General features: G+C 50.7%; 1 protein-coding gene across 2 annotated transcripts in view; it reads right to left on the bottom strand.

Annotated features, from left to right (window-relative positions):
- Window positions 1-23,713, bottom strand: part of PLEKHG5 (pleckstrin homology domain containing, family G (with RhoGef domain) member 5) — a 34,533-nt gene that overhangs the window by 10,352 nt on the left and 468 nt on the right. The window contains exons 2-3 of one of the 2 annotated variants that reach the window (XM_006885791.1): window positions 22,891-22,967; window positions 734-863 (exon numbers count right to left, since the gene is read on the bottom strand). In XM_006885791.1, coding sequence (XP_006885853.1) covers window positions 734-863; window positions 22,891-22,914 — 154 coding nt within the window. In that variant the 5' untranslated portion in view covers window positions 22,915-22,967. Of the gene's footprint in view, window positions 1-733; window positions 864-11,477; window positions 11,598-22,890; window positions 22,968-23,713 lie in introns of those variants that run through there. The other variant, XM_006885790.1, reaches the window with a different exon arrangement.

The raw sequence follows: 23,713 nt of genomic DNA, 5'->3' as shown, positions 1-23,713 counted from the left end.
AGCCTGGCTCAGAAGAGGGAGCAGCTGGGTCTGTCCCCTGCCTCGAGGCCAGAGACAGAAGAAAAGGAGGCTTCCCAGGTTTAGAGGTGCCTATAGACCCAGTCTTCTTTAATCTGCGGCCCTCGGGCCTGTCTTTCATTGTTTTTGTTCAGACAATCCTCTAGGTCGTATAGCCCTGGTGTACAAGATGCCGTACAACAGTAACTTGTGGTTGCTGTGAGGCTGAAGACTGTGACATTGACGTGTCAAATGCGTTAATGGTTGGCTACCCAATGCGGACAGAGTGTGGGTGGAGCTCCAGATTAAAACAAGTTTGGAAGGAGGAGTGGCATCCACTTCCATAATAGCTTGCCTCCAGAAACCCCATGAACCTGGAGAGAGGATGAGAGACATCTAAACATTGGAGGACTCTTCTTCATAGGGTCGCTATGAGTGGCCTGTGACTCAACGGCACTTAACAACAACATAGACCCAGTCAGCTCGACAGGGAGCCCTGGGAAGGATGCCTGTTCACAAGGTAGGGTGGAGGCTGCTAATCAGGAAGTCAGCAGTTCAAATCCATTGGTCACTCTGAGGGAGAAAGACGGGCAGTCTCCTCCCATAAGGATCTACAGCCTTGGAAACCTGCCAGAGGCGAGTGGTGGGCTGAAACCAGCTCAATGGCACTGCGCCCAGCTTTGGTTTTGTGCGAAGGTCCAGGGTTCAAAGCAGCAAAGCTGGGGCCCATGCTGACCTTGGGGCGGCAGGTCGAAGCGGACGTGCCCGTCGTAATGCATGGCGCTGTGGAACTTGCTGTCACAGGCCTCGCAGAGGTTGAGGGGTCCCCGGCGGTGCAGCTGCTGGCAGTCGGCGTGGTGGCATACCTGTGGGGGAGGACAGGGCAGCGGGTCAAGTGGGCACTACAGCGGACAGACAAGACTCCTGCCCCCCTGTAGGGGCTGCTCTCCATCAGCCAGCTCACCAATGACCACAGTGCCCCTTATGCTCAGTAACTCACTAGCAGACGCTTCCCAAACATAAACTGCGTGCACAATCACACGTCATAATCTAGGAGGGCTGAGAAAGCACAACAGGCCTTGGGGTGCCCAGTCTGCAGGGAGAGACAAGGAGTAATAACCAGACTGCCTCCCAGCTGCCGGGAGGAAGGGCTCCAGGAAAGGACACTGGGCTGTCCCTTGGCCAAGCCAGCTCAGTGTGAACAGGAAAGTCCCAAAAGTGTCACTCCAGGCCCTCTGCCCTCAGCTCGATGGCCTGGCCAGTCCCTGGCCCCACCAGGATTCCTAAAACAAGGAGTCACGAAAGGCGGTCAGAGTCTGTGCCCATGATCCCCTGCTGGGTGACCTGACCCCAGACTCACTGGACGGCCCTTGTTTACCCTCCCCCTACTCCCCTGGTTGGCTTCTCAGTATGCTTCAGACTTTTAAATATTTCTTCAATCATCTTTTTTTTTATAATTTGTATTTATTTATTTATTCTTTTTATGTGTGTACTGTCAAATTGGATCTGAGGCGATTGTTCCTCCTTCTTCAGCAGAGCATCTGGTGGATTTGAACCACGCACCTCTGGGATTGTAGTGCAGTTTCCTGCCACTAGGCCACCAGAGCTCGCCTTCAATTATCTTTTATTTATCCAGAGTAAGTGAAATTTAAAAAATATAACTGAGTGCTGTCATCATTCTCCTGGATGACCTCCCTATCTTCCCTGCCCTCAAAGTCCCCACAGGTCTCCCCAAACTCAGTTCTGAACCACAAATTAGCTTTCTACACTCCTAGGGAACCAGAGGCCATCAGGAGGTCCAGGAGCTCTGGCCGCCTTGCCCACCCACCTGCTCTAGCTTGGGGCAGCCAAGTGACGCTCCCTCCTTCAATCTGAGTCCACAAGATCCCCCCTGAGCATTGGAAGAGCTTGCTCAACCTTTTCTTCACTCCTCATCCTCCAGTCTGCCCTCCCATCCACATTCCCAAGGGCGTTCCTTGTCCAGTGTGTTCCGGCCTCCCTTCACCCTCCAGCTTTGCTGTTGCTAATCTGTCAGCAAGTCAGCCCCCCAACTCATGGTGATTTCATGGACAGTGAAACAAAACCCTAAGGAGCCTGCCACACCTCCCCACCCCCAAGATCACTTGTGAATCCAAATGCTGTGATCCATAGCGTTGCAACGAATTTCAGAATAGTTTGCCAGGTTTTTCTTCCTCCTCTATTTTAGTCTGGAAGCTCTACTGAAGCCCAAACAGCAACACACAAGCCTTCACTACAGACGAGTGGTGGATGGACATGTTGCAGTGATGAGGCTCAAACCCAAGTCGTCCCCATGGAGGGCAGGTCTCCCACTGAACTACCACTGCCTTGAACTCTCACTGCTATACTTCTCCCATTTCTTTTACAGCATTAACTCCTTTATATAAGCATGTATGCTCTCTACTTCCCGTCTCTCACCTTTCATAATCTTTATTTTCTTTTTCTCAACTTCTAAGTTGAATATTTCAAACCTATAGAAAGTATAAGGATGGTAGTGACATCCATGTACCCGTCTCTAAGATACCTCAATTGTTAACATGTGGCCATCTGGCTTTTCCCCTTGTATTATCTCTCTCTCTCCCTCCTCTTTGGTGCAGAAATAATGAAACTTCTTCGCAAATACTTCAGCACATGTCCTGTAAAAATTAAGACATAACAGTCTCCTATAAGACCCTAATAAACGGTCACAGTAATTTAGTCCTTGAGTGACTCAAATAATTAAAACACTTGATAACCAAGTAGTATGAGGTTCAAGTTCATCCACGAGCACCCTGAACGAAAGGTCTGGTGATCTACTTCTGAAAGATCAGCTATACTCCAAAAAGTATGGAACACAGCACATTAAAAGTCGCCATAAACTGGAGTTGACTTTATGGTAACTGGCTTGGTTTAGGCTGTTGTTTGATGTCACTGAGTTCACTGTGGCTCATAGCAACCCTACAAACAAAGATCTGAACGTTGCTCTACCCTGCTCCATCCTCATACTCTGATTTGCTCCAGGCCATTGTTAAAGTCCCTCTTGTTGAAGGTCTTCCTCGCTTTCTCTGACTCTCCACCTTTCACAACATGATGACCTTCTCCAAGGACTGGCCCCTTCTGATAACATGCCCATTGTTGTTATGTGCCGTCGAGTCATCTCCGACTTACAGTGACCCTATGTACAACAGCTCTCAAGTCTCCCTGTCCTGAGCCAGTCTCAGTGACACCAACACACCTAATCTGATAACCCCAGTTACTGTATCAATCCATCTCAACTGGAGTCTTCCTCTCCTGAGCTGTCCCTCCACCCTTCTGAGCTTGATGTCCTTCTCCAAGAACTGGTCATCCCTCCTGGCCACATGCCCTATGTATGTGAGAAAGAGCTTCAAAATCCTAGCCTCCAAGGAGAAACTTGGTTTCACCCTCTCCAAAACAGACCTATTTGTTTTCTTGGTTGATGGTATGTTCAAGACTTCTCCAGCACCACAACTCAAAGGCATCCATTCTTCTTCTGTCATCCTTAGTCATTGTCCAGCTTTCTGATGCATAGTGAAGACTATGGTTTGGATCAGGTGCACCTTAGTCTCTAGACTGAAATCATTGCTTCTCAGTTCTCTGAAGAGGTCCCTGACTGCAGATTTTCCCAATGCAATTTGTCTTTTGATTTCCTGATGGCTCATGCCAAGAGTGTGTAAATGCCCACAGTATGTGAGACGAAGTCTCACCATCCTTGCTTTGAAGAAACACCCTCGTTGTACTTTCTCCAAATCAGACTTCTGATTTCTCTCCTTCAGATAGTTGATGGGCTATTCAGTACTCTTTTTCCAACTCCGTAACTCAAAGGCACCAATTCTTCTGTCATCCTTATTCACTGTCTAACTTTCACATGCATAAGAAGCAACTGAGAAGCCCATGGCTTGGATCATGGTGTTTTGTTTACAGTAAAATAGAATCAATATTTCTATTTCTCCAATTGCCTAAATAATGTTCTTTGTAGATCCCCATCTCCCAGTTCTGGATCATCATACATGTCACTTGCTGGGATGTTTTGTCCCTTGAAGAATGAGTCTCCAGACTGATTTTTCTTCCCCCCCTTCATGACTCACATTTTGAAGAAGCCATGCGTGGCAAGGGTCAGGCAGAAAGCTTTTCCATGTGGACGGACTGATTGTCTTGAGCTGATCATCTACCCTAGGAGACCACGAGGTCAACCTGAATGTGAGGGGCTTCTTTGAAAGGCCCACGATGCGAGATGGTTTGTGGATGGGGATACCTACCAGATCTCCCGCACTGTACCCTGTAAAGGACCTTTGTAACGAAGAAGTAACCTTGGGAGTGATCACTCTGTAACATCCTGTTCCCCAATGAGCTCACCTCAGAGCTTTATTTAGCATTCACAGCTGGGCTTTGTGGAGTAACACAGAGACTACAACAACCAGTTTACAGGCAGGAGAAGTGAGGATGGTGCAGGCTCCACAAGGTTTCTAGGTGCTGTACAGGGACAGGGTCGCCAAGAGTCGGGGCAACTAGAGAGCACATAACAACAACAGCAAGCTGAGCTTGGCACAAATCAGTTACTGCTACAGCGGCTTGCTGTACAGAGGTAACTCGTGGTTGCTGTGATGCTGAAGCCTGTGACAGTGATGTGCCAGTCGTGGTAATGGGTACCCATGGTGGACAGTGTTGGCTGGAGCTTCCCGACTAAATCAAGCCTGGAAGCAGGAGCGGCATCCACTTCCAAAATGGCTTGCCTCCGGAAACTCTATGTGTGTGCTCAGTCTGTTCGTTCATAGGGTTGCTATGAGTCGTCTACGACTCGACGGCATTAAACAACAACAACCATTCTCTCTCAAAACTTCGTCAAGCAAGTTTTCTCTTCCCATTCTTATATGAAATCCATTCTTCTCCAAGTCATGCAATGATAATCTAGATTGCTAAATCCACTGCTCCTTTTCAAACTACAAACAGTCCTCCAAGCAGGCACCTTCGTGGTCTCCAGAAGCCCACAGTGTCTTAGTACTTACTCCTCCCACTTATCTGGCTGCTTAGCCTCCTTGGGGCCTTCTGTCCACAACCCCATCCTCATCATCTTTTCTTACCCACAGTCGCACTCAGTGCCACAGGAGACTCCTAACTTGAAGCACCAGCTACCTGCTGAGGGCTCCTGAATTTACATCCCCCGCCAGTCCCGAGATTTCTCTGGACACACTGATCTCTAATCTATGTGGATTCTAACAGCATCACACACACACATGAGCTCCCGAGCCTCTCCTGAACTCCTTCCATCTCAACTGTAGTTTCCTTCTTGCTTAGGCCAGAAACCCTGAGATACCTTTAACTTTTTCTGTTACCTCCATATGTAGCCATTCTGAACACTCCGCTGGCTCCTCCTTGAACATCTGTCTCTTCATCACTTTTCTTTAGTCTGCCTCCTCTGTCCCCAACCCCATCACCTCCCACATAAATGACTAAATCACACTGGCCTCCCTGCTTCTGCCCTTGTCAGCCCTCTCCTTTGTCCACAGTCTCCATAAGAAGGCAGAGAGGAAATGTTAAAATTAAGAGCTGCCTTATATCTTACAGGAGTCCTTAGGTGGTACAAACCCTTAAGTGCTATGATGTTCATTGAAAGGTTGGGAGTTCAATTATAACCAGAAGTGCCTTGGAAGAAAAGCCTGGTGATCTGCTTCCCCAAAATCAGCCACTGAAAATCCTACGGAGCACAATTCTACCTGTGACACATATGAGGTCACCTTAAGTCGGAGCTGACTTAACTAGTAACTAGTGATGGGCTGTTTCTCCACCCCTTACGTGACAGGCTGTTGTTATGTGACTCATAAAATACTAACAAGAGATCTGAACCATACCCTATCCTGTGCCATCCTCTTCATCTCCAGTGTACTTAACCCCACTGTTACAGTCACTGTATTAATGCATCTTTTAAGGGTCTTCCTCTCTTTTGCTGGCCCTCCACCTTTCCATGCGTGTTGTCCTTTTCCAAGGATTGGCCCCTCTAACAACATGCCTACAGGATCTGAGACAAAGCTTCAACGTGCCTCCAAGGAGCATCCTGGCTGCACTTTGGCCAAGACACACATTTTCTATTCTTTTGGCAATTCGCAGGGCATTCAGTACTTTTCTCCAACATCACGACTCAAAGTCATCAATTCATCTGTCATCCTTAGTCACCGTCCAACTTTAGATACATAGCAAATAACTGAAAAGACCAAAGCTTGGATGAGGTACAACTTAGTTTTTAAATTGAAATATTTGTTCCTGAGCACTTTGGAGAGGACTTTTGACAGCAGGTTTTCCCAATGCAACATGTATTTGGATTTCTTGACCGTTGGGATAAGTGTGCTTAGTGTGGAACCAATTAAGCGAAAATCACTGACAATTTCAACCTTTTCTCTATCACGATGTTGCCTATTGGCTCAGTGGTGAGGATTAAACTGGTGGTATATCTATTTTTAAAAACTCAAAGCCTCTCTCTCTCTCCTCTCACTCTGAGAAAAAGCCAAAATGTAAGTACGAATACTTCTGGACTTCTACACTTCCACTCCTTGCTGCCTCACTCCTCTCCACTCCGGGCTGTTCTCTGGCAAGCTCCCTGGGGAGCCTCTGAGCCTTGGCATCCACTTTGCACCCTCTGCCACAAATGCTTTTCTCTCAAGCATCGAGAAGTCTAGCTCCCTCATCCTCTCCCTTCCTGTAGCTCTGGAACCTCAGAGTCAGTGGGCTTCTGTTAATGGGGGAGGAATAATGAGAGGACAGAAAGTGAGGGTATTTGTACAACTTGAAGAATGCCATCACTGTCACCCAACTGTACACGAAGAAACGGCTGCTGTATGGTCTGCTGTTTCAACACAACAGACACAACAAAAATCATTCTCAAAAGGTCACCTTCTTAGTCTTATTAAGTCTCAATTCTCCCTGCTTCTTACCGCCCCATCCCCCGCTTCCTCTGCTCTCCTCAGCACTTACTTCCGACCATCTAACACTATGTATCTTACTGTTTCCTCCACACATTATCTGCAAAGATAACAATTTTAGGCCCATTTACTGCCAGACCCAGCCAGCCTGGCTGCCCAATAATTATCTACGGGATTAATGAGGGCAGTGGAGAAGGATTTTTAAATGCTTCTGGCTGGGGAGAGTCTCATACAGATTTTCAAGAGGATCGAATGGTTAAATCCTCAACTACAAGATGAGGAGTGAGTAGTCTGGACACATCCAGAGACATATAACCAAGAGGAACAGATATGGGCAGGTGAAAAGGACTACATTCATGAACACAGAGATCTAGCAGATGACATTTTGACATTTATATTAGTATATATACAGGGAGCTCTGGTGACCTAGTGAGTAAGGAGCTGTGCTCCTAGCCCAAAGGCAAGTGGTTCAAATCTACCAACTGCTCCTCAGGAGAGAGATGGGAAATTTTCCCATCCAATTTATACCTTCTGAAAACCCACTAGTAGGATCAACTATGAGTTGGTTCCAACCAGAAGGCACATAACAACATAGCAACACCAACATCAGGATATGCTGTACATATATCTATGCATATGACAAGAGCGCTGGTGGCTTAGTGGTAAAGAGCTGTGCTGCTAACTCGTAGGCAGGTGGTTCAAATCCGCCAGCGTCTCTGCAGGAGGAAGATGGGCAAGCTCATCCCATGTGATTTACAGCCACTGAAAACTCGCTGAGGGTCCACGAAGAGTTAGTTTAGACCAATGGCAGAAAACAGTATGACCAATAGGGGGCATTGCTATGCCAGCTTCTCAATCATAACCAAACACCCAGAAGGAATGAGGTGCTGCCTCGAAGGCCTTGGGACCATAGTCTCAGAGGACATCAAGGTCAGGTGGCATAACATGGTACACAAAGGCAATGTTCTGCATCTTCCTTTAGTAACGACCAGGGTCTTAAAGCTTACCATCAACTAAGCTGCAACTACTGGTTCCTTTTCAGGAACAAAGAAGAAGGAAGAAAAGCAAAGATGTACAGAAACAACGAATCCACTTGAGCCTCGACCGTAGCCTGGAGATCCGAAGAAAGAACTTGATGGTGCTCAGCTATCACACATTACCACAGCAGAAATTCTAGACAAAGTGAGGTGGGAAACGTGGAACAAAACTCAAAACATAAAAAGAGCCAGGCTAGGGGAGCGCTGGTGGCCTAGTGGTAAGGAGCTGCAACTACAATCCCAGAGGCACACAGTTCGAATCCACCAGATGCTCTGCCGGGGAAGGAGGGACAATCTCCTCCTGTACCAGTCAGATCTGATTTGGCGGTACACTCACACAAAAATAAAAAAATTAAAAAAAAAAAAAGAGCCAGGCTTAGTGGTCCAGCAGAGACTGGTGGAAACCCTGAGACTCTGCCCTGAGTTAGCCTTCAAACCTGGAACAAAACGCACCCGTGGCCCCACTCTGAAACAATAGGCAGGCCTGTTCTGTTGTTGTCATTAGGTATGTGGAGTCCACTCTGATTCACTGTGCTCCCAAGAACAACAGATCTGAACCTTGCCCTATCATCCACCACCCTCACCATCTCGGAGATGATAGACAGCCCTAAGGTGACTAATAACACCAGGAAAGTGCTCACTCTTTAAAATAACAAACTATATAAGGTCAAAAGAGCAGCATTTCCCCAAGGAGAAAGCCCAGAGGGCAGGAAGGGATAGGAGAAAAGGATTAATAAACCTCCCTGCTGTTGAGTTGGAACTGACTCATAACAGGCCCTCTGTTGGGTTCCTGAGGATGTAAATGGAGTGGGGAAACACTGCCCGTCTTTCTGACATGTTGTCGCTGGTGGATGGAAACCACCAGAGAGGTACAGGCTTTACTTAGCAGCACAAGTCCCTCTGGACTAGGTCACCTGCACTTCTCTCAAAGGGATTAACAGAAATGAGAATTACAAGAAAGAAGTGAGAAACGTGGGATTACACTGGGTAAAAGGTAATTAATTAAGGTGTTGCCACTGTGACTGCCGCAATGGACTCAAAGTATGTCAGATGATGAGGATGGTGGATGACAGGACAGGGCTCAGATCTGTAGTTCACAGGGTCACGATGAGTAATCCTCCACTTGAGGGCACATAACAACAACATAGGACACAATGTGTACGACTGGTTGAGAGGAAAACCAATCTGCTTAGTAAATTTTTACTCAAAGCACAACTGGAAAAAAAAACACAAAAGGAAAGTCCCCCAAAAAGTAAGTCCTAGTGACCTGTCCTGAAAGTTCACAACAACGAAAACTCCAGAGGCAGAGTTTTACTTTGCACCCATGGGGTGACTGAGTTGGAATCCACTTTACAGAAACTAACAGATGCAGAAGAGGATGGCCTGAACACCAGGGAAAGTGGCTCCAGGGACGCAGGGACTAATGGCTGAAACGTCTGATGCTCACTTTAACACAGTTACCGAGTGCTGGGGCCTACACTGAAGGCTTTAAGTGTGTCATCTCCTCCCGGCTGTAGTCAGAACGGACCCACGGCTGACCCTCCAGTGGGTTTTCAGAGGCAGTAAATCCCACGGGAGAAGACTGCCCATCTTTCCCTCATAGAGCAGCTGATGCATTTGAACCACATACCTTTGGGTTGGCTGTGCAATTCTTTACCACTGGAGCTCCCTATCCTGGGATGGAGGGGCTACTATTGCCCCATTTTACGGAAGTCAATAAGGCTCAGAAAGGTTAAGTAACTTGTACAAGATTACACAGCCAGGAGAGCCAGGAGTTGACCCCAGTGTGTCCAGCTTCAGATCTCAGGATTTTAAACACATGCACATCACCTCCTGGGTGTGCACAGGGAGGTTAGGGGCTGTGGAGCCAGAAAGAAATCAGTAAGTTCCAGGCTTGCTCCTGTGTTCCTCCACTCCTCCATCAGTAAGAAAACAGTGGTCAGGCAAGCTCTGGGGGCCTAGTGGCAAGACGCTGCACTACAATCCCAGAGGTGCGTGGTTTGAAACCACCAGATGTTCTGATGGAGAAGGAGGGACAATCTCCTCCTGTACCAGTCAGATCTGATTTGACGAATGAGAGAGAAAAGAAAGGAGAAAGAAAGAAAGAAGGAAGGAAGGAAGGAAGGAAAAAGAAAGGAAGGAAGAGAAGGGAGGGAGGGAGGGAGGGAGGGAGGGAAGGAAGGAAGGAAGGAAGGAAGGAAGGAAGGAGTATTCAGAAGGTGGCACTCTGAACACTGTGTAGAGGTTGGAGCTTAGGGGTCAGTCACCTCACTAGGGAGTTGATTTCTTGGGGTGCAGGCACTGAGTGGGTATCTGTGGACAGTATGACTCATTCCTGATGGCAGCCCAAATGCCAGGTATCCATCCCTACTTTCCACCTCGCTTTGCCCTTCATAAGTAGGTTTACAACTGTACCCCAAGAGTAGAGAGGCAAGGGTGTAGAGCTTTACTGGACCAGAGCAGCTGTTTCTACCATTGCTGAGTCTTTCAGGGTCCTGTTGTTAATGAGAGTTGAAGAAGCAGCACCCTCCCCCAGCCCAGGCAGAGCTATCACCTCCCAACACATCCAAAGGGCACGGAGTGGAGGGCCAGCCTTGCAGATTCTGGGACCCAACTTCGATTATCTGGGGAACGCACTAGCCTTATTGTGGCTCTTCTGTCCAGGCCCCTAGCCTGCGAGCTCAGTGGTCCTCTTGTGTGTCCAGCCTGTATCACGCCCCTCTGGCCTTTCCACTGCGCCCTGTCAGGTTCAGTTTGTGGGTACCCGGCCTACCACTGGGTCAAAGGCTGCAGATTTGTCCATCACCCAGGTCCTGGTTCACGGCAGGTGGTGGGATTCCTAAGGTGGTTTCTAGGGCCCTTCCTGCCCATGTCCCCCGATTTTGAACCACAAACTCAACTGGGAGATGGAGGTTAAGGTGGGGAGCACCCCTGGACTTATCTTTCTGTCCCACTTCTAATATCCTTTCCCCCAAACACAGAACTGCCTTTCTTCATCCGCACAAGGCATCCCCAAATCTGAAGCAGGGCAGCCCATTCCCAAAGCCAGACTCCTGGACAGGGCTTAGTTTTACAGAAAAGAGTTGGGGGCCTTCAGGGACAGGTCCAGATCCACCCATGTACATGGAGGGCCCAAAGTCACCCTTCCCCTCACACAAAGGCACCAGCGAGAGCCAAGTGTGGTAGGAGTGGGTGTGGGCAGGGCCTGGGGCAGCGGAAGAGGGGGGAAGGGTGACCCCCTGAGGCCCGGAAGCCACAGGTGTGTCCGGAGAGCGCCTCAGACACAAAAGACCAAGGGTGGGGATTCAGGACCCCACGGCAGGAGGGCGTTTGCGGGGGTCCTGCCTCAGAGCACCAGAGAGTGCATGGCGAGGTGAGGGGATCCCACGACTTGGGCCTGGACCCCACACAGAGGCCACACTGAGCGCCAGCACCCCTGCCCCAGCCCCCATAATCGTGCGCGCGCGCAGGACCCCCGGATTGGGGGCGGGGACCCTGCCCACGCCCCTCGTACCTGCCCTTCACCGTCGCTGGCGCGACCCCCGGCCCAGCAGGGCGCGGAATCCCGAGAGGACAGTCCGAGGCCGGGTCTGGAGGCCGCTCGGCGCCCGGAGACGCCGGGGCCGGTCCCCATGGCGGCCGGAGGAAGCAGCGGTCTGCGCCGCCCGCCGGACAAAGCGCTGAGCCCCGCTTCCTGCCATTGTGCAGCCGCACCCGCCCCAGGCCGAGCGCGCCCGGACCCCGCGGGGGCGCCCTTGGGGGACACGCCTCCTCTCCTCGGACTGCAAGTCCCCGACCTCGCCGGGCAGGGCAACCACCCTTCACCCACTCCTCAAGTTTCCACTTCAACCCTAGAGGCGGAGAGGGTCCCTCTAGACCTGCTCCCGCCTCGGGTTGCTCCCAGAATGCCAAGGTGGGGGTTGGGGGGACAAGTTGCGAACATAAAGTCTGGGGTGCAGAGAAATGAGCGCGCTGAGCCGATGGCACACCTCACCCTGCTGCGATAGTGGACCCCCGTTCCCCGCCAAGCCCCGGAAGCGCCTCCCTCAGCACTAACTTCAGGGTCTCCAGAAAAGTCCCTCCTAGACCTGCTCTCCCCATGACTCCGAAGTACAGGCAGAGAAAGAGTGGGGAAGGAGCTGGGCGCACTGAACGGTGAGCCCACACACAACCCTGTGATGCAACCTCTGGACCCCCCTTCACCACCCTGGCTGGGGTTGCCATGCTGATCAGGACTTTAAAGCGAGCCCCCTGTCCACCAAAACTTCTGCTTTGACTCCACGTCTCAAATACCAGTCAAGAGCTCAGAGGGTCGCTCCTGGCCAGAGAGGCATCTTAGCCCACTTCCCACAGCCCTGGAGACCCCTGCCTCAGAACTTCAATCCAGGCCAATGGTGGAGGCCAGAGGGGTAGGGGAAGGGGCACACACTACCCTATCCCAGTCTCCCTAGCCTTGGGGAACCCCTCTCAGCTCAGACTTCAACTTCCCTCCAGACCCCAACCAAATGTTTGCCTCCCAGATGCCCTCTTCTGCCCCTCTGCCAGAAGCCCCCTCAGCCTCAACTCAAGTGATCCCCCTTCACCGCCCAGGCATAATAGGAACCTGGAGTGGGGCGCTGCCCAGTGATCTTGTTATTGGCTGACATAAGACAAGACCTGTTGGTGGTGCATCGTGGGAGGAAACCCACACCTCTCAGAGTTCCCTGCTGCTCCAGGCAGATCCCTCTGCACTTCAGCCCCAGGTGACCTTCCATACTGCCCACCACCAGGGGGCGCTCAGCCAAGCTTGAGAGAAAGCTGACCTGAGCTGGGATTAGGGTGTCTTCCCAGTAAAGTTGTCAATGCGATTTTACCTTCTTGGGAGGAGGCAGGGGTATGCAAGAATTATTATCCTCCTTCATCACATGGAGGGAAAATGATATCAAGTGACCCAGCGGCAGTACTGAGCCCCAGACTTCTGACTGTAGGACTCAGGAATGGCCTGGTTTGAGCACCCAGAGGGAAGAGGGAGCATCACGTCTCTAACATACCCACTCCTTGAGCAGACTGCTCCTTCTATATCTGGTTCACCTTGACAGAGGTGGGGCACAGAGATATCTCTGAAGATGCTGTAGGAGGAGGGAGGGGCCCTACGGTCCCACACTGGGGCTCACCCACTGTCCACACACCAGCAAGCAGATGTTCTATAAACTAATAACTGGCTCAGTTCCCTTCTCTGGGAAAACTATCCAGTGCCTTCCCATTTGCTTAAAATAAAGACCCAGCTCAGATCACCCAGACCCTACCACACACCAAACTCAGGCACCTCAGGACCTTTGCTTCTGCATTCTCTCTACCTAGGGCACCCCACATCCCTGGTGGTCAGATGGCTATCACCAGGACCTAGCTGAAATGTCACCTGCTCAAGGAGGCCTTTCTGCTTTTCCTCAACAAAAACAAACAGCTCCTTACCCTTCCACCCCTTCAGGTGAATGAATGATCTTCTTGGGATTTCTGAGATGTAATAATATATTCATTCCCTTCTTACTCCTCATTCTTCCCTGCTGGAATGTCCTCCTCTGAAGACAGAGGCCTTGTCTGTACCACTCACAAGACATCCTCAGCAATCAGATCACAGCTGGCACACAGGAAGTGTTCAGTGCAGGTCACATCCATGGAAGGATGAGAGAAGACAGCGATGGGGGGTAGAGGGCTACCAAAGTCATTGCTGTCAATTCAGAACTGAATCATAGCTGACCCTCCACTGGGCTTCCAAGGTGGTAAACCATACAGGTGAAGGAAGTTTGACCAACTTTCTCCTGAGGAGACTCTGGTAGATCCTAACAATAAGAAAGTCGTGACCTTTGGGTAAGCAGTGCAACTCCCTAGGTCATCTTTTATTTCTGCTTCTGTATATTGTATTTATTATTATTATTATTATTATTATTATTATTAATTTTTAATCAAAGTTTGCAGAGGCTTTGGATTTCCATTCATTCATTGTTGCACTTTTCTCCCTGTCCCCCCACCCCCAGTTCACTCTTCTCTTTGAAAAGTACAATCCCTCCCCCCAAGGCCACTCCACTAAGCAGGCTTCGTTCCCTAGGTCATCTTAAGGCAGAGGAGGACTAAAGGTATACATCCTAGAGTCCTTGAATCTGCTAATTTAGGCAGGTCAGTTTCCATTTCAAATACTGCTGCTCCTGCCCTGACTCCCTTGCTGCTGCCCCCAGGCTGGCCAGTCTGAGTCCTGGCAGCTGCTTTACCACGGGACACTCCCAAGGGCCAGACCTGGCCCAGAAGCTGTGGGCAGCAAGTCCAGTCCCACTCACTCTTTTCAAAGACCCTAAAAAGGGCACTTGAAGAAACTGAGATTTATAGAGGTTAGGTAACCTTCTGCAAAGCCACTTTTTTTTTTCAAAGCCACTTTTGAGGAAGGGAGGAACAGATGTCTTCTGTATTAGACACTATGTCTGTGCCATGGTAAAGGGGGTGTGAAGACCTGGCCAACTGGTGGCTTGAGCAGGGCCTTTAGGACTTTTGGGGGACAAATCTCCAAACTCCCTTGGTGGGGTGAAAGGGTTGCACCAAAGAAAACTGCCAGGACAGGCTACTAGGTCACCAGGGTATTGTAATCCCCATTGCACACTGTCATCTCTGAGTCAGGCTGCAGTCCAGGTCTCAGGCCAGGGTAGGGGCTGCTCCTTTAGGGGCCAGGAGCCTGTAGAAGGAAAGGCACCCTCCTGTGCCTGCTGGCTGGCTCCTCCTGGCTTCCTTCCTTCCTTGCTCTATGGAGGTTTAGCAGCTCAAGAGTAAACCCAAAGGTCCCATCCCCTGACTCCCTGGGGAAGGGCCCCTCCCCAGCCCAGCCCCAGCTCCAGGCTCATGAGTCAGGGCTGGCTTGTTGAAACTGATACCCAGAAACCAGATGCTGGAGCTGATGAATAATGGAGTCTCCAAGGCAGTACCCCCTCCCAACAATGCCACCTCCCCCATCCCAGAGAAGCAGAGGCCTGTGGGCAACCCTTCCCCCACAATGAGTTGGGACTGTCACCTACTCTGGGATAGGAGAGCGGCTCCCTGTTCAGGAAGGGCTAAGACAAGGTCTCAGGACTGGCAGCCGACTGACCTGGAATCAAAAATGAGACTCCCTGGCTTTAGGGACAGCCCTGCCCAGGGGCTCTCCACCAGGTCTAAATTCCCAGGGAGCCTTTGGGTCCAAGGCCCCACCCAGCACCTTCTAGATCCAGGGCTGAGGCTACATGTGGGGGCAGGCCTGCCAGGGCGTTGCCAGCTCCACCAGGCTGCTCCACCTCCTCCTCCCTCTGATCTGGGGAAGGGCCAAATGCCCACCCAACTTCTCCTGACCCTGAGGCTTCAACTCTCGTCTTGGGGGTTCTCAATGCCTACCAAGAGACAGATCCTGCCCTGAGGCCTTCCCCGTGCCTGGCAGATTTCAGGGCTGCAGAGAACTCTCCCAGCCTGGCCACCACATGGGACATGGCCTCCTTGGTACAAAAGAATACAAAAAGGCAGGAGCCCAGCACTAGGGAGAGGGAGAGGCCGGGATATGTGACCATCACCTCATCTGTGACCTCTGCACAAATGCACCACCCCTAATGGAGACTGCTCTTTTCACTAAGCCTCAATGTCCCCTTTGTGCAAAGACAGCAGTGGCCTGTCTTCTGGAAGTTTACATCTACAGATGGTTGCTGAATCCTACAGCAAGCCTGAAACCCAGCCACAGGGTAGGTGAACAGCAGAACGTCCACAGAACCCCCAAACCTGAAGACGTTTACTGGGGCTTCATGTCTTCATCTTCCATTGTGGTAGATTTGGACTTTTCCAGGGCCAGTGGTGCACAGCCCAGACTGCCCGAGGCACAGCCTTCTCGCGCCCCCTGCTGGCACTAAGGGAACTTTCTATCTTGACATTTGGCTGCCAGAATCACAATGTCTCCCCCGCGACAAGGCCCCTCCGGAATCCTCCGCCCTGTAACAATCTCATACCAGAGTTAAGGGCCACATCACCAAGCTAACTCTACCCTATAGTCACTGGGGCAGAAGTAGGATCTAGAGCTCATTACATCGGAAAGTAAATGGAGGTACAGACGCTTGGCGCACACTTAGGTCTTGAACTGCGTGAGGCTCTCCACTCTAGATTCTGCCCATTAATTCAAGGGTACCCTGGCGCCCAGACCGGTTATTGTCCGGGGCCCCATTCCGCACTTTCCCGTGAGACTCACCTCAGGGTTTCTTTGCTTGTGGATGGCTCTCAGCCAAGGCTGCCAAAACTTCCAGGGGGTGCGATGAGCGAGGGGGGACCAGACCCCAGGAGGGCTCAGCCGCCTGTGCGCCAGCGGCGGGCACGATACATAGGGGAATTACGGTAGGCCGGCGCAGGGAGCTACCACCTGGGCAGGCGTGGAGGTGCCATCCAGGCAGCCGGCGAGACAGGGGAGCTGAGGGCCCGGGAAAGAGGCCGCGCCAGCCTGGCGGCCGTGGGGTGGCAGAACGCCCAGCCCATGCCTGGGGGTAATCTAGGATTTGGGTTGCATGTGGGCGGGTGTCATTGTCCTCTAGGGGGCCAGCCTCGTACAGATCCCCAGAAAGTTCAAAATCCCTCCTAATTCAAGTGTAAGGCTTGAACTTCGCCGGTCACAAGCAAAGGCCAACAACGGGAACTGCCCAGACCCCTCGAGAGCACTGGAATCGCCGGCCCTGCGCTCGCTTCCGCTCCGTTATAAATAGCTGAATGCTGACTGCGCCCTCGTCAGCGCCCCAGAAACGTGCCCGCCTTTCTCTGTGTCCCCTCTTTTCCTGTCCACGCCTGGCAGAGCACGGAAAGGGGACCATTCCGCCCTCCGGTTCCTTTCTTCCAGCAGCCCAAGTTTAAAATAACTCTGCACTTGGAACCAGAGCTCAGGGACTGTAGATCCGCCTGGAGGAAGCGGCGCCCCTAGCACACCTGTTGTTAGGGATCCTTAAGCCGTCCCGACTCATAGCGACCCAAGTACAACAGAACAGAAACACTGCCTAGTCCTGCATTCCTATTTGAGCCCACCAGCACACCTCCACCTCCCCTAAATCATCAAGTCTCGGTTCTGTCGGTGAGTGCAGGGGGCGTGACTTGAACAGTAAACCGGCTTCGAGCAAATCTCAGCTCCATCCACAGGGCGCGGGTATGAAGGCTCAGAAGGGTCTAACTCCGCTTCCCTCTAACCCCTCACCTGGCCAGCACCTCTCGGCAACACTGACCGCTCTGGGACTGGCCCCAGCAAGGGCATCTCATTTAAGGCCCGGTCTCTGTGTTATTTCCCTCTCTCTGCCTCCAGGGTCAAATGCCCCTGACGTTCACCTGCTCCCTTACAAAATATTTAGCCCGGGCCCAGAAGTTTTCCTCCCTTTCTCCATCTGCAGACAGGGCTGAGATTTGTCTATACTTAACCAATAACTTCAAAGATCCCCCAAAACTTGATCACCCAACAACACCCCTGGATTCTGGTATCCTTCCCACAAAGCATTGCCCAGGAGCAGAGCAATGACAACTCCCATCTTCTGTATTCTCATACTTCTCATTCTTTCTACATCTAGATCTCAGATGCTCACTTTCTTCTACAGTGAACCCCCACCTCAGCTTCTTCATTGTGGCCACCCCTACATGCACATGCGTGCACACACCCTTCCCATCCTTCCCACACACACTGACCCATCTCAGCCACCTCATAGCCTATTGTTAGGCGGGAAAGGAATGCTGAGGTCATCAGATCCAGCCTCTCCTCTATACTGCAAACCTCCCCAGTCATTCCACATCTGGGCCAGCTCCAGCTGTTACAAACTCATTCCTATACTGATCCAAAACTCACTTCTCTTAATTTCCACTAGAGTTCCTTGGGAGCCATGCATTTCACTTCCCTTTCCTCCTGACAGCTCCTTGGGAAAGGGAGGCTCAGAGGTCACCCTGACCTGGATAGCGCCCACACCTTGCCTTGACAAGTAATTTAACCTGTCTGCTACTTAGTGTCCTCATCAACAAATGGAGCGGGACATAGGGCACACAGGGCAGCGCTGAGTAGCCCATGAGGGACCTGTTCTGAATGGTAGCTGTCAGGATCATAACCTTTGTTCCAAAATGATAACAGTATTTCCAGAGTCTTGTGCCCTCTTAAATGTAGTGCCCTATCTGTCCCTTGTGGTCTCAGGTCCCCTTGTAACTCTGAGCAAACATGCACACCCAGCTAGAGGAGCCCAACAGTAGACAGGGCACTTTCCAGTGGTTACCTGACAGGGGTCACCTGGCCCTCAGCGAGGGAGGGAGAGCAATTCCATCACCTCCTCAGACTCTGAGCTCCCCCTGCCTAGGAACATGACAGGTCTGCAGTGACTGATAAACAGAGGAGTTCAGTTGGGTAGGGACTAGGATAGAGCCAAGAAATCTCACTCAGGGATGAAACACCCAAAATCTGGTGTATGTTTCTCTTTTCTGACATGACAAAGGAGTGAATGATCATTGCTAGCATTCTCTACTGCTATGAGCACCTACTATATTCTAGGCTCCGCGTTAAATATTTCACTGCAGGCTTAACACATCCTCTTCATCCTGGCTACAATTCTCGAAGGTTCATCTTCTATACAAGGCAACTGAGAGTTACAGTGACTTGCCCAGGTCGCATAGCTTAAAAGGGGTAGGCTTTGGACCTGAAACTCACATTCATTGCTACAGGTTACTCTAAAATCCGTCATCCCAGAGAAGGGCGAAGAAACTCTTCTCTTTTTTGAAGAACACCTCAATGTTTTATTCAAGTGTGTGGAACAGAAGAGCATATTCTGATTTATAAATACTTTTTAGTTCACATGGAATAATTTGGTGGATTACAAACAAGAAATATTATTGTCTGTGTTACATTATCTGTTTAAAACTGAATCAGTGAAAAGGGCCATTCAGAAAATTGGGCATCTTTTATACCTCTGGATAGCAAATAGATCTAAATAAAAATTCCAACATGTTGATAGGTCTTCTGACAACCTTAATAAGCCTAAAACAAAAGTGGGGAAAATTTCCACAAAAATTTTTTTCTTAGGAAGTTGTCCCTGTAATTTAAGGTAGGTACTGGGAGCTCATCTTTTTGAAAAGTATAAAAAAGTTGTCTAGTACTTTATAGTCAAAAAAGCAATCTTGTGTACTGTTTGAGCTATACTGTAAAAAATGTATCATCAGAAGAGCTTGATTCTTCTAAACTGTAATTGGTTTGTAAAAGTGTGTACATTTAATGGGCAAAAAGTTTGAACAACTAAATGTAATATATGTGAACTGAATATATTATAGTTTATTTTTGCCATGAAAATAAATATTTGAAAAAAGACATTAATTTGTGTGTGAATTTAATACTGTAATTAAAGCCATGTTGCCTCTTTCCCATTGTAAGAGCTTGTTGTGTACCATCAAATCAGGACTGACTCATAGGTTTTCAGAGGCAGTAAATTGCATGGGAGGAGATTGCCCATCTTTCTGCCAGGAAGCAGCTGGTAGATTTGAACTGTGTGCCTTAACTCTTCTCTTTTTGATCTCTGCTCCAGAGACAGTTCGGACTCCTCACCTAGGAGGCAAGGGCTCCCTAACCATCCTTGTCTCCTCCCCGTTTCCCTTGACTATTCTGGCTTATATCACCTCCAATTATTCCTCTTCTAGGCATTAGTGGTTTCCTGGTAAATGCCTCCCTTCCACGTAATGAACTCAGGTTCTATTCTTCCATTCTGAGATGATTCTACTTCCAAAAATTAGCCAACGAAAACCCATGAGTCACAACAGCTTGATATGCAATTGGTCACGTGGCTGACACAGGATGGACAGTATTTTCACTCTACTGCGCACAGGGGAACTTGTGGGCTGATCTGATTTCAGTTAACAGCACCGCACCAACAATATCTTTCTTCTGCTCACTTATCACTCCTCCACTGCAGCATTTCTACCATCCACAGGACTCTAGTAGGCCTCCTCCAGGAAGCCCATCTTGTTGTTCCTCCAGCCCCACCATAGTGAAACAAAAGACAGTGATGGAGGGAGCTCTGGTGGCCTTGTGGTAAGAGGCTGCACTGCAATCCTGAAAGTGTGTGGTTGTATCCACCAGATGCTCCGCTGGAGAAGGAGGTGCAATCTCCTCCTGTGCCAGTCAGATCTGGTTTGATGGTACACAACAAGAAAAAAATAAAGAAAGAAAAGAAGAGACAGTGATGGAACAGCTGATTCATCTGAGAAGCCGCATTTCCCAGGAAAGGCCAAAAAAAAACTCAGAGTGGTGGACCCAGGAACAGAAGGCTTCAGCCCTGCTGGCAGGTGGCCCTTCCTCAGTCTGTGTGAACGCTGGCAGTCCCAACCTCCTCCTCTCAGTAGTGCTAGGATGTCAACAGCAGGGGGAGGGCAGGTGCTTTGTTCTCTGTGGACTTCCAGAACCTAAAACTGAGCCTGGCACCAGAAGATACCCAGGGCTGACTGACTGAATGAATGAGATATCCTTCAAACAAGTCCCACTCCAGACTGAGCTCTGCCTGTCATGCTGTGTGACATAAGTGAGTCTCTTTACTTGAACAATAACGATGCCTTTCTCATGATGTTCTTATAACGGATCAGAGAAAAGCATTAGGACCTGATATCTCACTAGACACAGAGGTGCGCTGGGTGAGGCATGGCTATTAGCAGCAACAGCAAGAAAGATAATTCTTGTTCCTTTCTTACCAAACCTGAGCTTCGCTTACCTCCTGACTGACACCCCCTTGACAAGATCTACGTCTTCCTCCTGTCTTCTCCTCACTCCTGCCTGTGACATGCACCTTTCAGACTGCCCTCGTCCTCCACTCTGCCTTAGCCACATTTCATTTCCATCAGAGGCCAGTTTCCCCAGAGTGTCATCCGGCTTCTGATGACACAGAATCCCGGCACCAGGCTGAACCAATACCACTTATCCCAAAGGAGGTCTCAGTGGTGACAGGTTCTAGGTCTTCCCCCTGTAGGATGCTGACCCCAGTGCCAGTATGGACGAGCTCCAGCCTAGGACAAGGCTAGGCTGGAGACAGGCCTGGGAGCAGCAGAGCGCAGGATGTGGCTGGTCTCAGAGATTGGCTATCTTCCACTAGCCTCACTTGATAGCCTAGTGGTGTCCAAGAGGAGGGCCTGGGACAATATTTGACCCCACCTTGTTACCATCCATTCCTCACGTGGTACAGAGGCCCCATGGCCTTGCAAGCTTCTGGCAGGATGTCTGCTGGGGGAGCTGGGGTAACTTGTTGCCTAGTGTCCCCATCTGGGGGAAAGGCAGCTGGCCAACAGGCCCCAATATCAGGCACCATCCACAACAGCAGATTGGATCTGACATCACAGCCGCCTCCCTGCCCGGTGGCCACAGCAACTGGAGACCGCCCCCTCCTCTCCCCACCCTCAGAACAGTCTCCCACATGCCTTCTCACAATGTCCTGTGCACTGTGACTGTGTGGTGCCTGGGTGGAAGAGGGGCCACACAGTGAAGGACTTCAGAGGTAGGGGTAGGGTGGCATTTTTAACTTCCTGCAGCTGGCAGAGCTGAGCTGTATGGTAGCTGGGAGCACAGGCTCTGACATTAGGTAAGCCTGGTTCTGGGTTCAAATCCCAGCTCTACAGCTTCTGAATCTTTAATGCATGAGTCCCTTCAGCCCTCTGAGCCTCTCTGTTTAAACGGGGCTGGTAACAGGAAGACCTCAGAAGGCTAGAGGGAGTATCAGGGTTTTAAGAAATGGCACGTACTATTGTCGTCACTCAACTGGGGGCTGTAAAGAGCTCAAAATCTGAGCTTGATCCTTCTGGAGTTGTAGAATCTGTCAATTCACAAAGCTCTCTGAGCTGTAGATGGCATAAATGGCCAAGCCCTCAACTACTAGCCAATCCTGCGTGCTATTCATACCCATTCACAGGTGCCTCAGAAGGAAAGCCTGGTGACCTGCTGCTGGGAGGGAACAATTGAACTCTGCACTGCTAACCCAGAGATAACACCTCTCTGGTGGTTCAAATCCACCAGCAGCTCTGCAGGAGAAAGATGGATAGTCTCTTCACATGGGATTTACAGCTCACAGGAGGATTTCAGAACTAAGAGTTGGTTCCAGCTTGACAGCAATGAGTGAGCTAAGATACATGATAAAGCCGTGAGCTGGAATCAGTCTGAAAGGAATCAACAATAACATCTCTGAACCTTGATATTCTCATCTGAAAAATGGGTGATCATATCGTCCCTGCAGAACGCAATGAAGGGACATAAGACACAGAAGATGTGTGGCACAAGGACTGGCACAGAAGTGCCCCATCAGTGTTGTCTTTCTTCGGGCCTCCTTTTCTCTGAGCTTTGCCTTATCTCCCCTCCTGGCTCCCAAGCTGGACATTCTAGGACCAGCTTGCTCCTTCTTTCCGCTCCTTCACCACCTCCAAGGCCACAGTCATTTTCATGAAGCCCCAAAGTATCCCAGATCTATGGCGAAACCCAAAGAGTGGCTGGGTGCTGCTGGGAGGGGGTGCCAGCTGGACACTGGAAAGTAACCTTGGGAAAGTCACTTCCCCTTGTTGGGCCTCAGCTTCCTCATCCGTGACACAGGGACGGAGCTCCTGTCATCTCAGGACTGCTGCCAGGACCGCAGTGCAGGGAAGGGCTCTGGGGCATCTCTGCTCCCTCTTGTCCTCACAGCAGGCCCCCCAGCTCTGCTGTCCCTGAGCCAGAAGCAGCCCTTCAGCATCTTAAACCAGGCACAATGAGGCCCTGCCCACCCTGAACACAGACAACACTGGTGCTGAGCCAGCCACACCCTCCCCAGCACCCTGGGGTGGGTATCCATTGCAGGGAGCTGGCCTGGAACAGAGAAGGGTTAGATCCCTGTGCCCCTAACCCAGGTGCCCTCCCCGCCCCCGCCCCCCAAGCTCTGCAGCCTCCCTACCTTGGCTGCGCGCCCCTTGTCCATGCAGTCGGGATTCTGACAATACAGACCCTTCTCCTTGGCTAGGCTCCGGTCGTCTGTAGAGGAGAAGATAGAGGGCATCAGTAGAGCAGGGCTGGGGGAGGGTGTGCAGACGCAGGGCCCCCAGGCTCCCCTGGGTGGGGCAGGCTCCTGAATCTTCCCTGCAAAGGAGGTCAGTGTCCCTTTCACATCAAAATGCCAACTTATCAGCATGGGAATCTGTTTGCAGAGCCCTTTCTTGCTGGAGTTTCCCCAGGGAAATTATCCAGATTCCACCGGGAGAAAGCTTCTTTGGAAATAAGCTGTCCTCTCTGTCCAGCCCCCCTGTTCCAGGGGGAAGATGGCTCAAGGTCTTTGTGGGGCCCCAGATCTGGCAGGGGGACACTCCTCCCAGGATATGAGGATAGTGAGAGGGGACTCCTGGGACCAAGATTCCCTCTGACTCCTCCTGCCTTCAACATTAACTCATGGCAGGAACAGAGCCCCCCTAAATACCTGGGGTGAACCCCTGCCTCTGCTGTCCAACCTAGACAAAAAGTCTGAACCCCTTCATAGTTCATAGGGGCTGGGGAACAGCAGCCAAGGGCAGAGAAGAGGGCAAAGAAGCTATCCGTCCAGCTAGCAAGCTGGATGGAGGGGGTGCTGCTGAAGAGCTCCCCAACAGGAGCAAAGTGGGGGGCCCCCAGTGGCCAAGATTCCAAAGCAGGCGTCCACCTGGAGCAGTCCCTTGCAAGGGAAGCGGAGGCCCAAGCCCACCCGAGAGGGAAGCTGAGGGGCCCTGCCCCCACTCCTCCACCCCACC

The sequence above is a fragment of the Elephantulus edwardii genome, unplaced genomic scaffold (assembly GCF_000299155.1).
Source record: "Elephantulus edwardii isolate Elephantulus edwardi_28Jun2011 unplaced genomic scaffold, EleEdw1.0 scaffold00045, whole genome shotgun sequence".
Classification (NCBI taxonomy): domain Eukaryota; kingdom Metazoa; phylum Chordata; class Mammalia; order Macroscelidea; family Macroscelididae; genus Elephantulus; species Elephantulus edwardii.
Note: the sequence above shows the minus strand (reverse complement) of the source record. Positions and strands in the feature narration are given on the sequence as shown.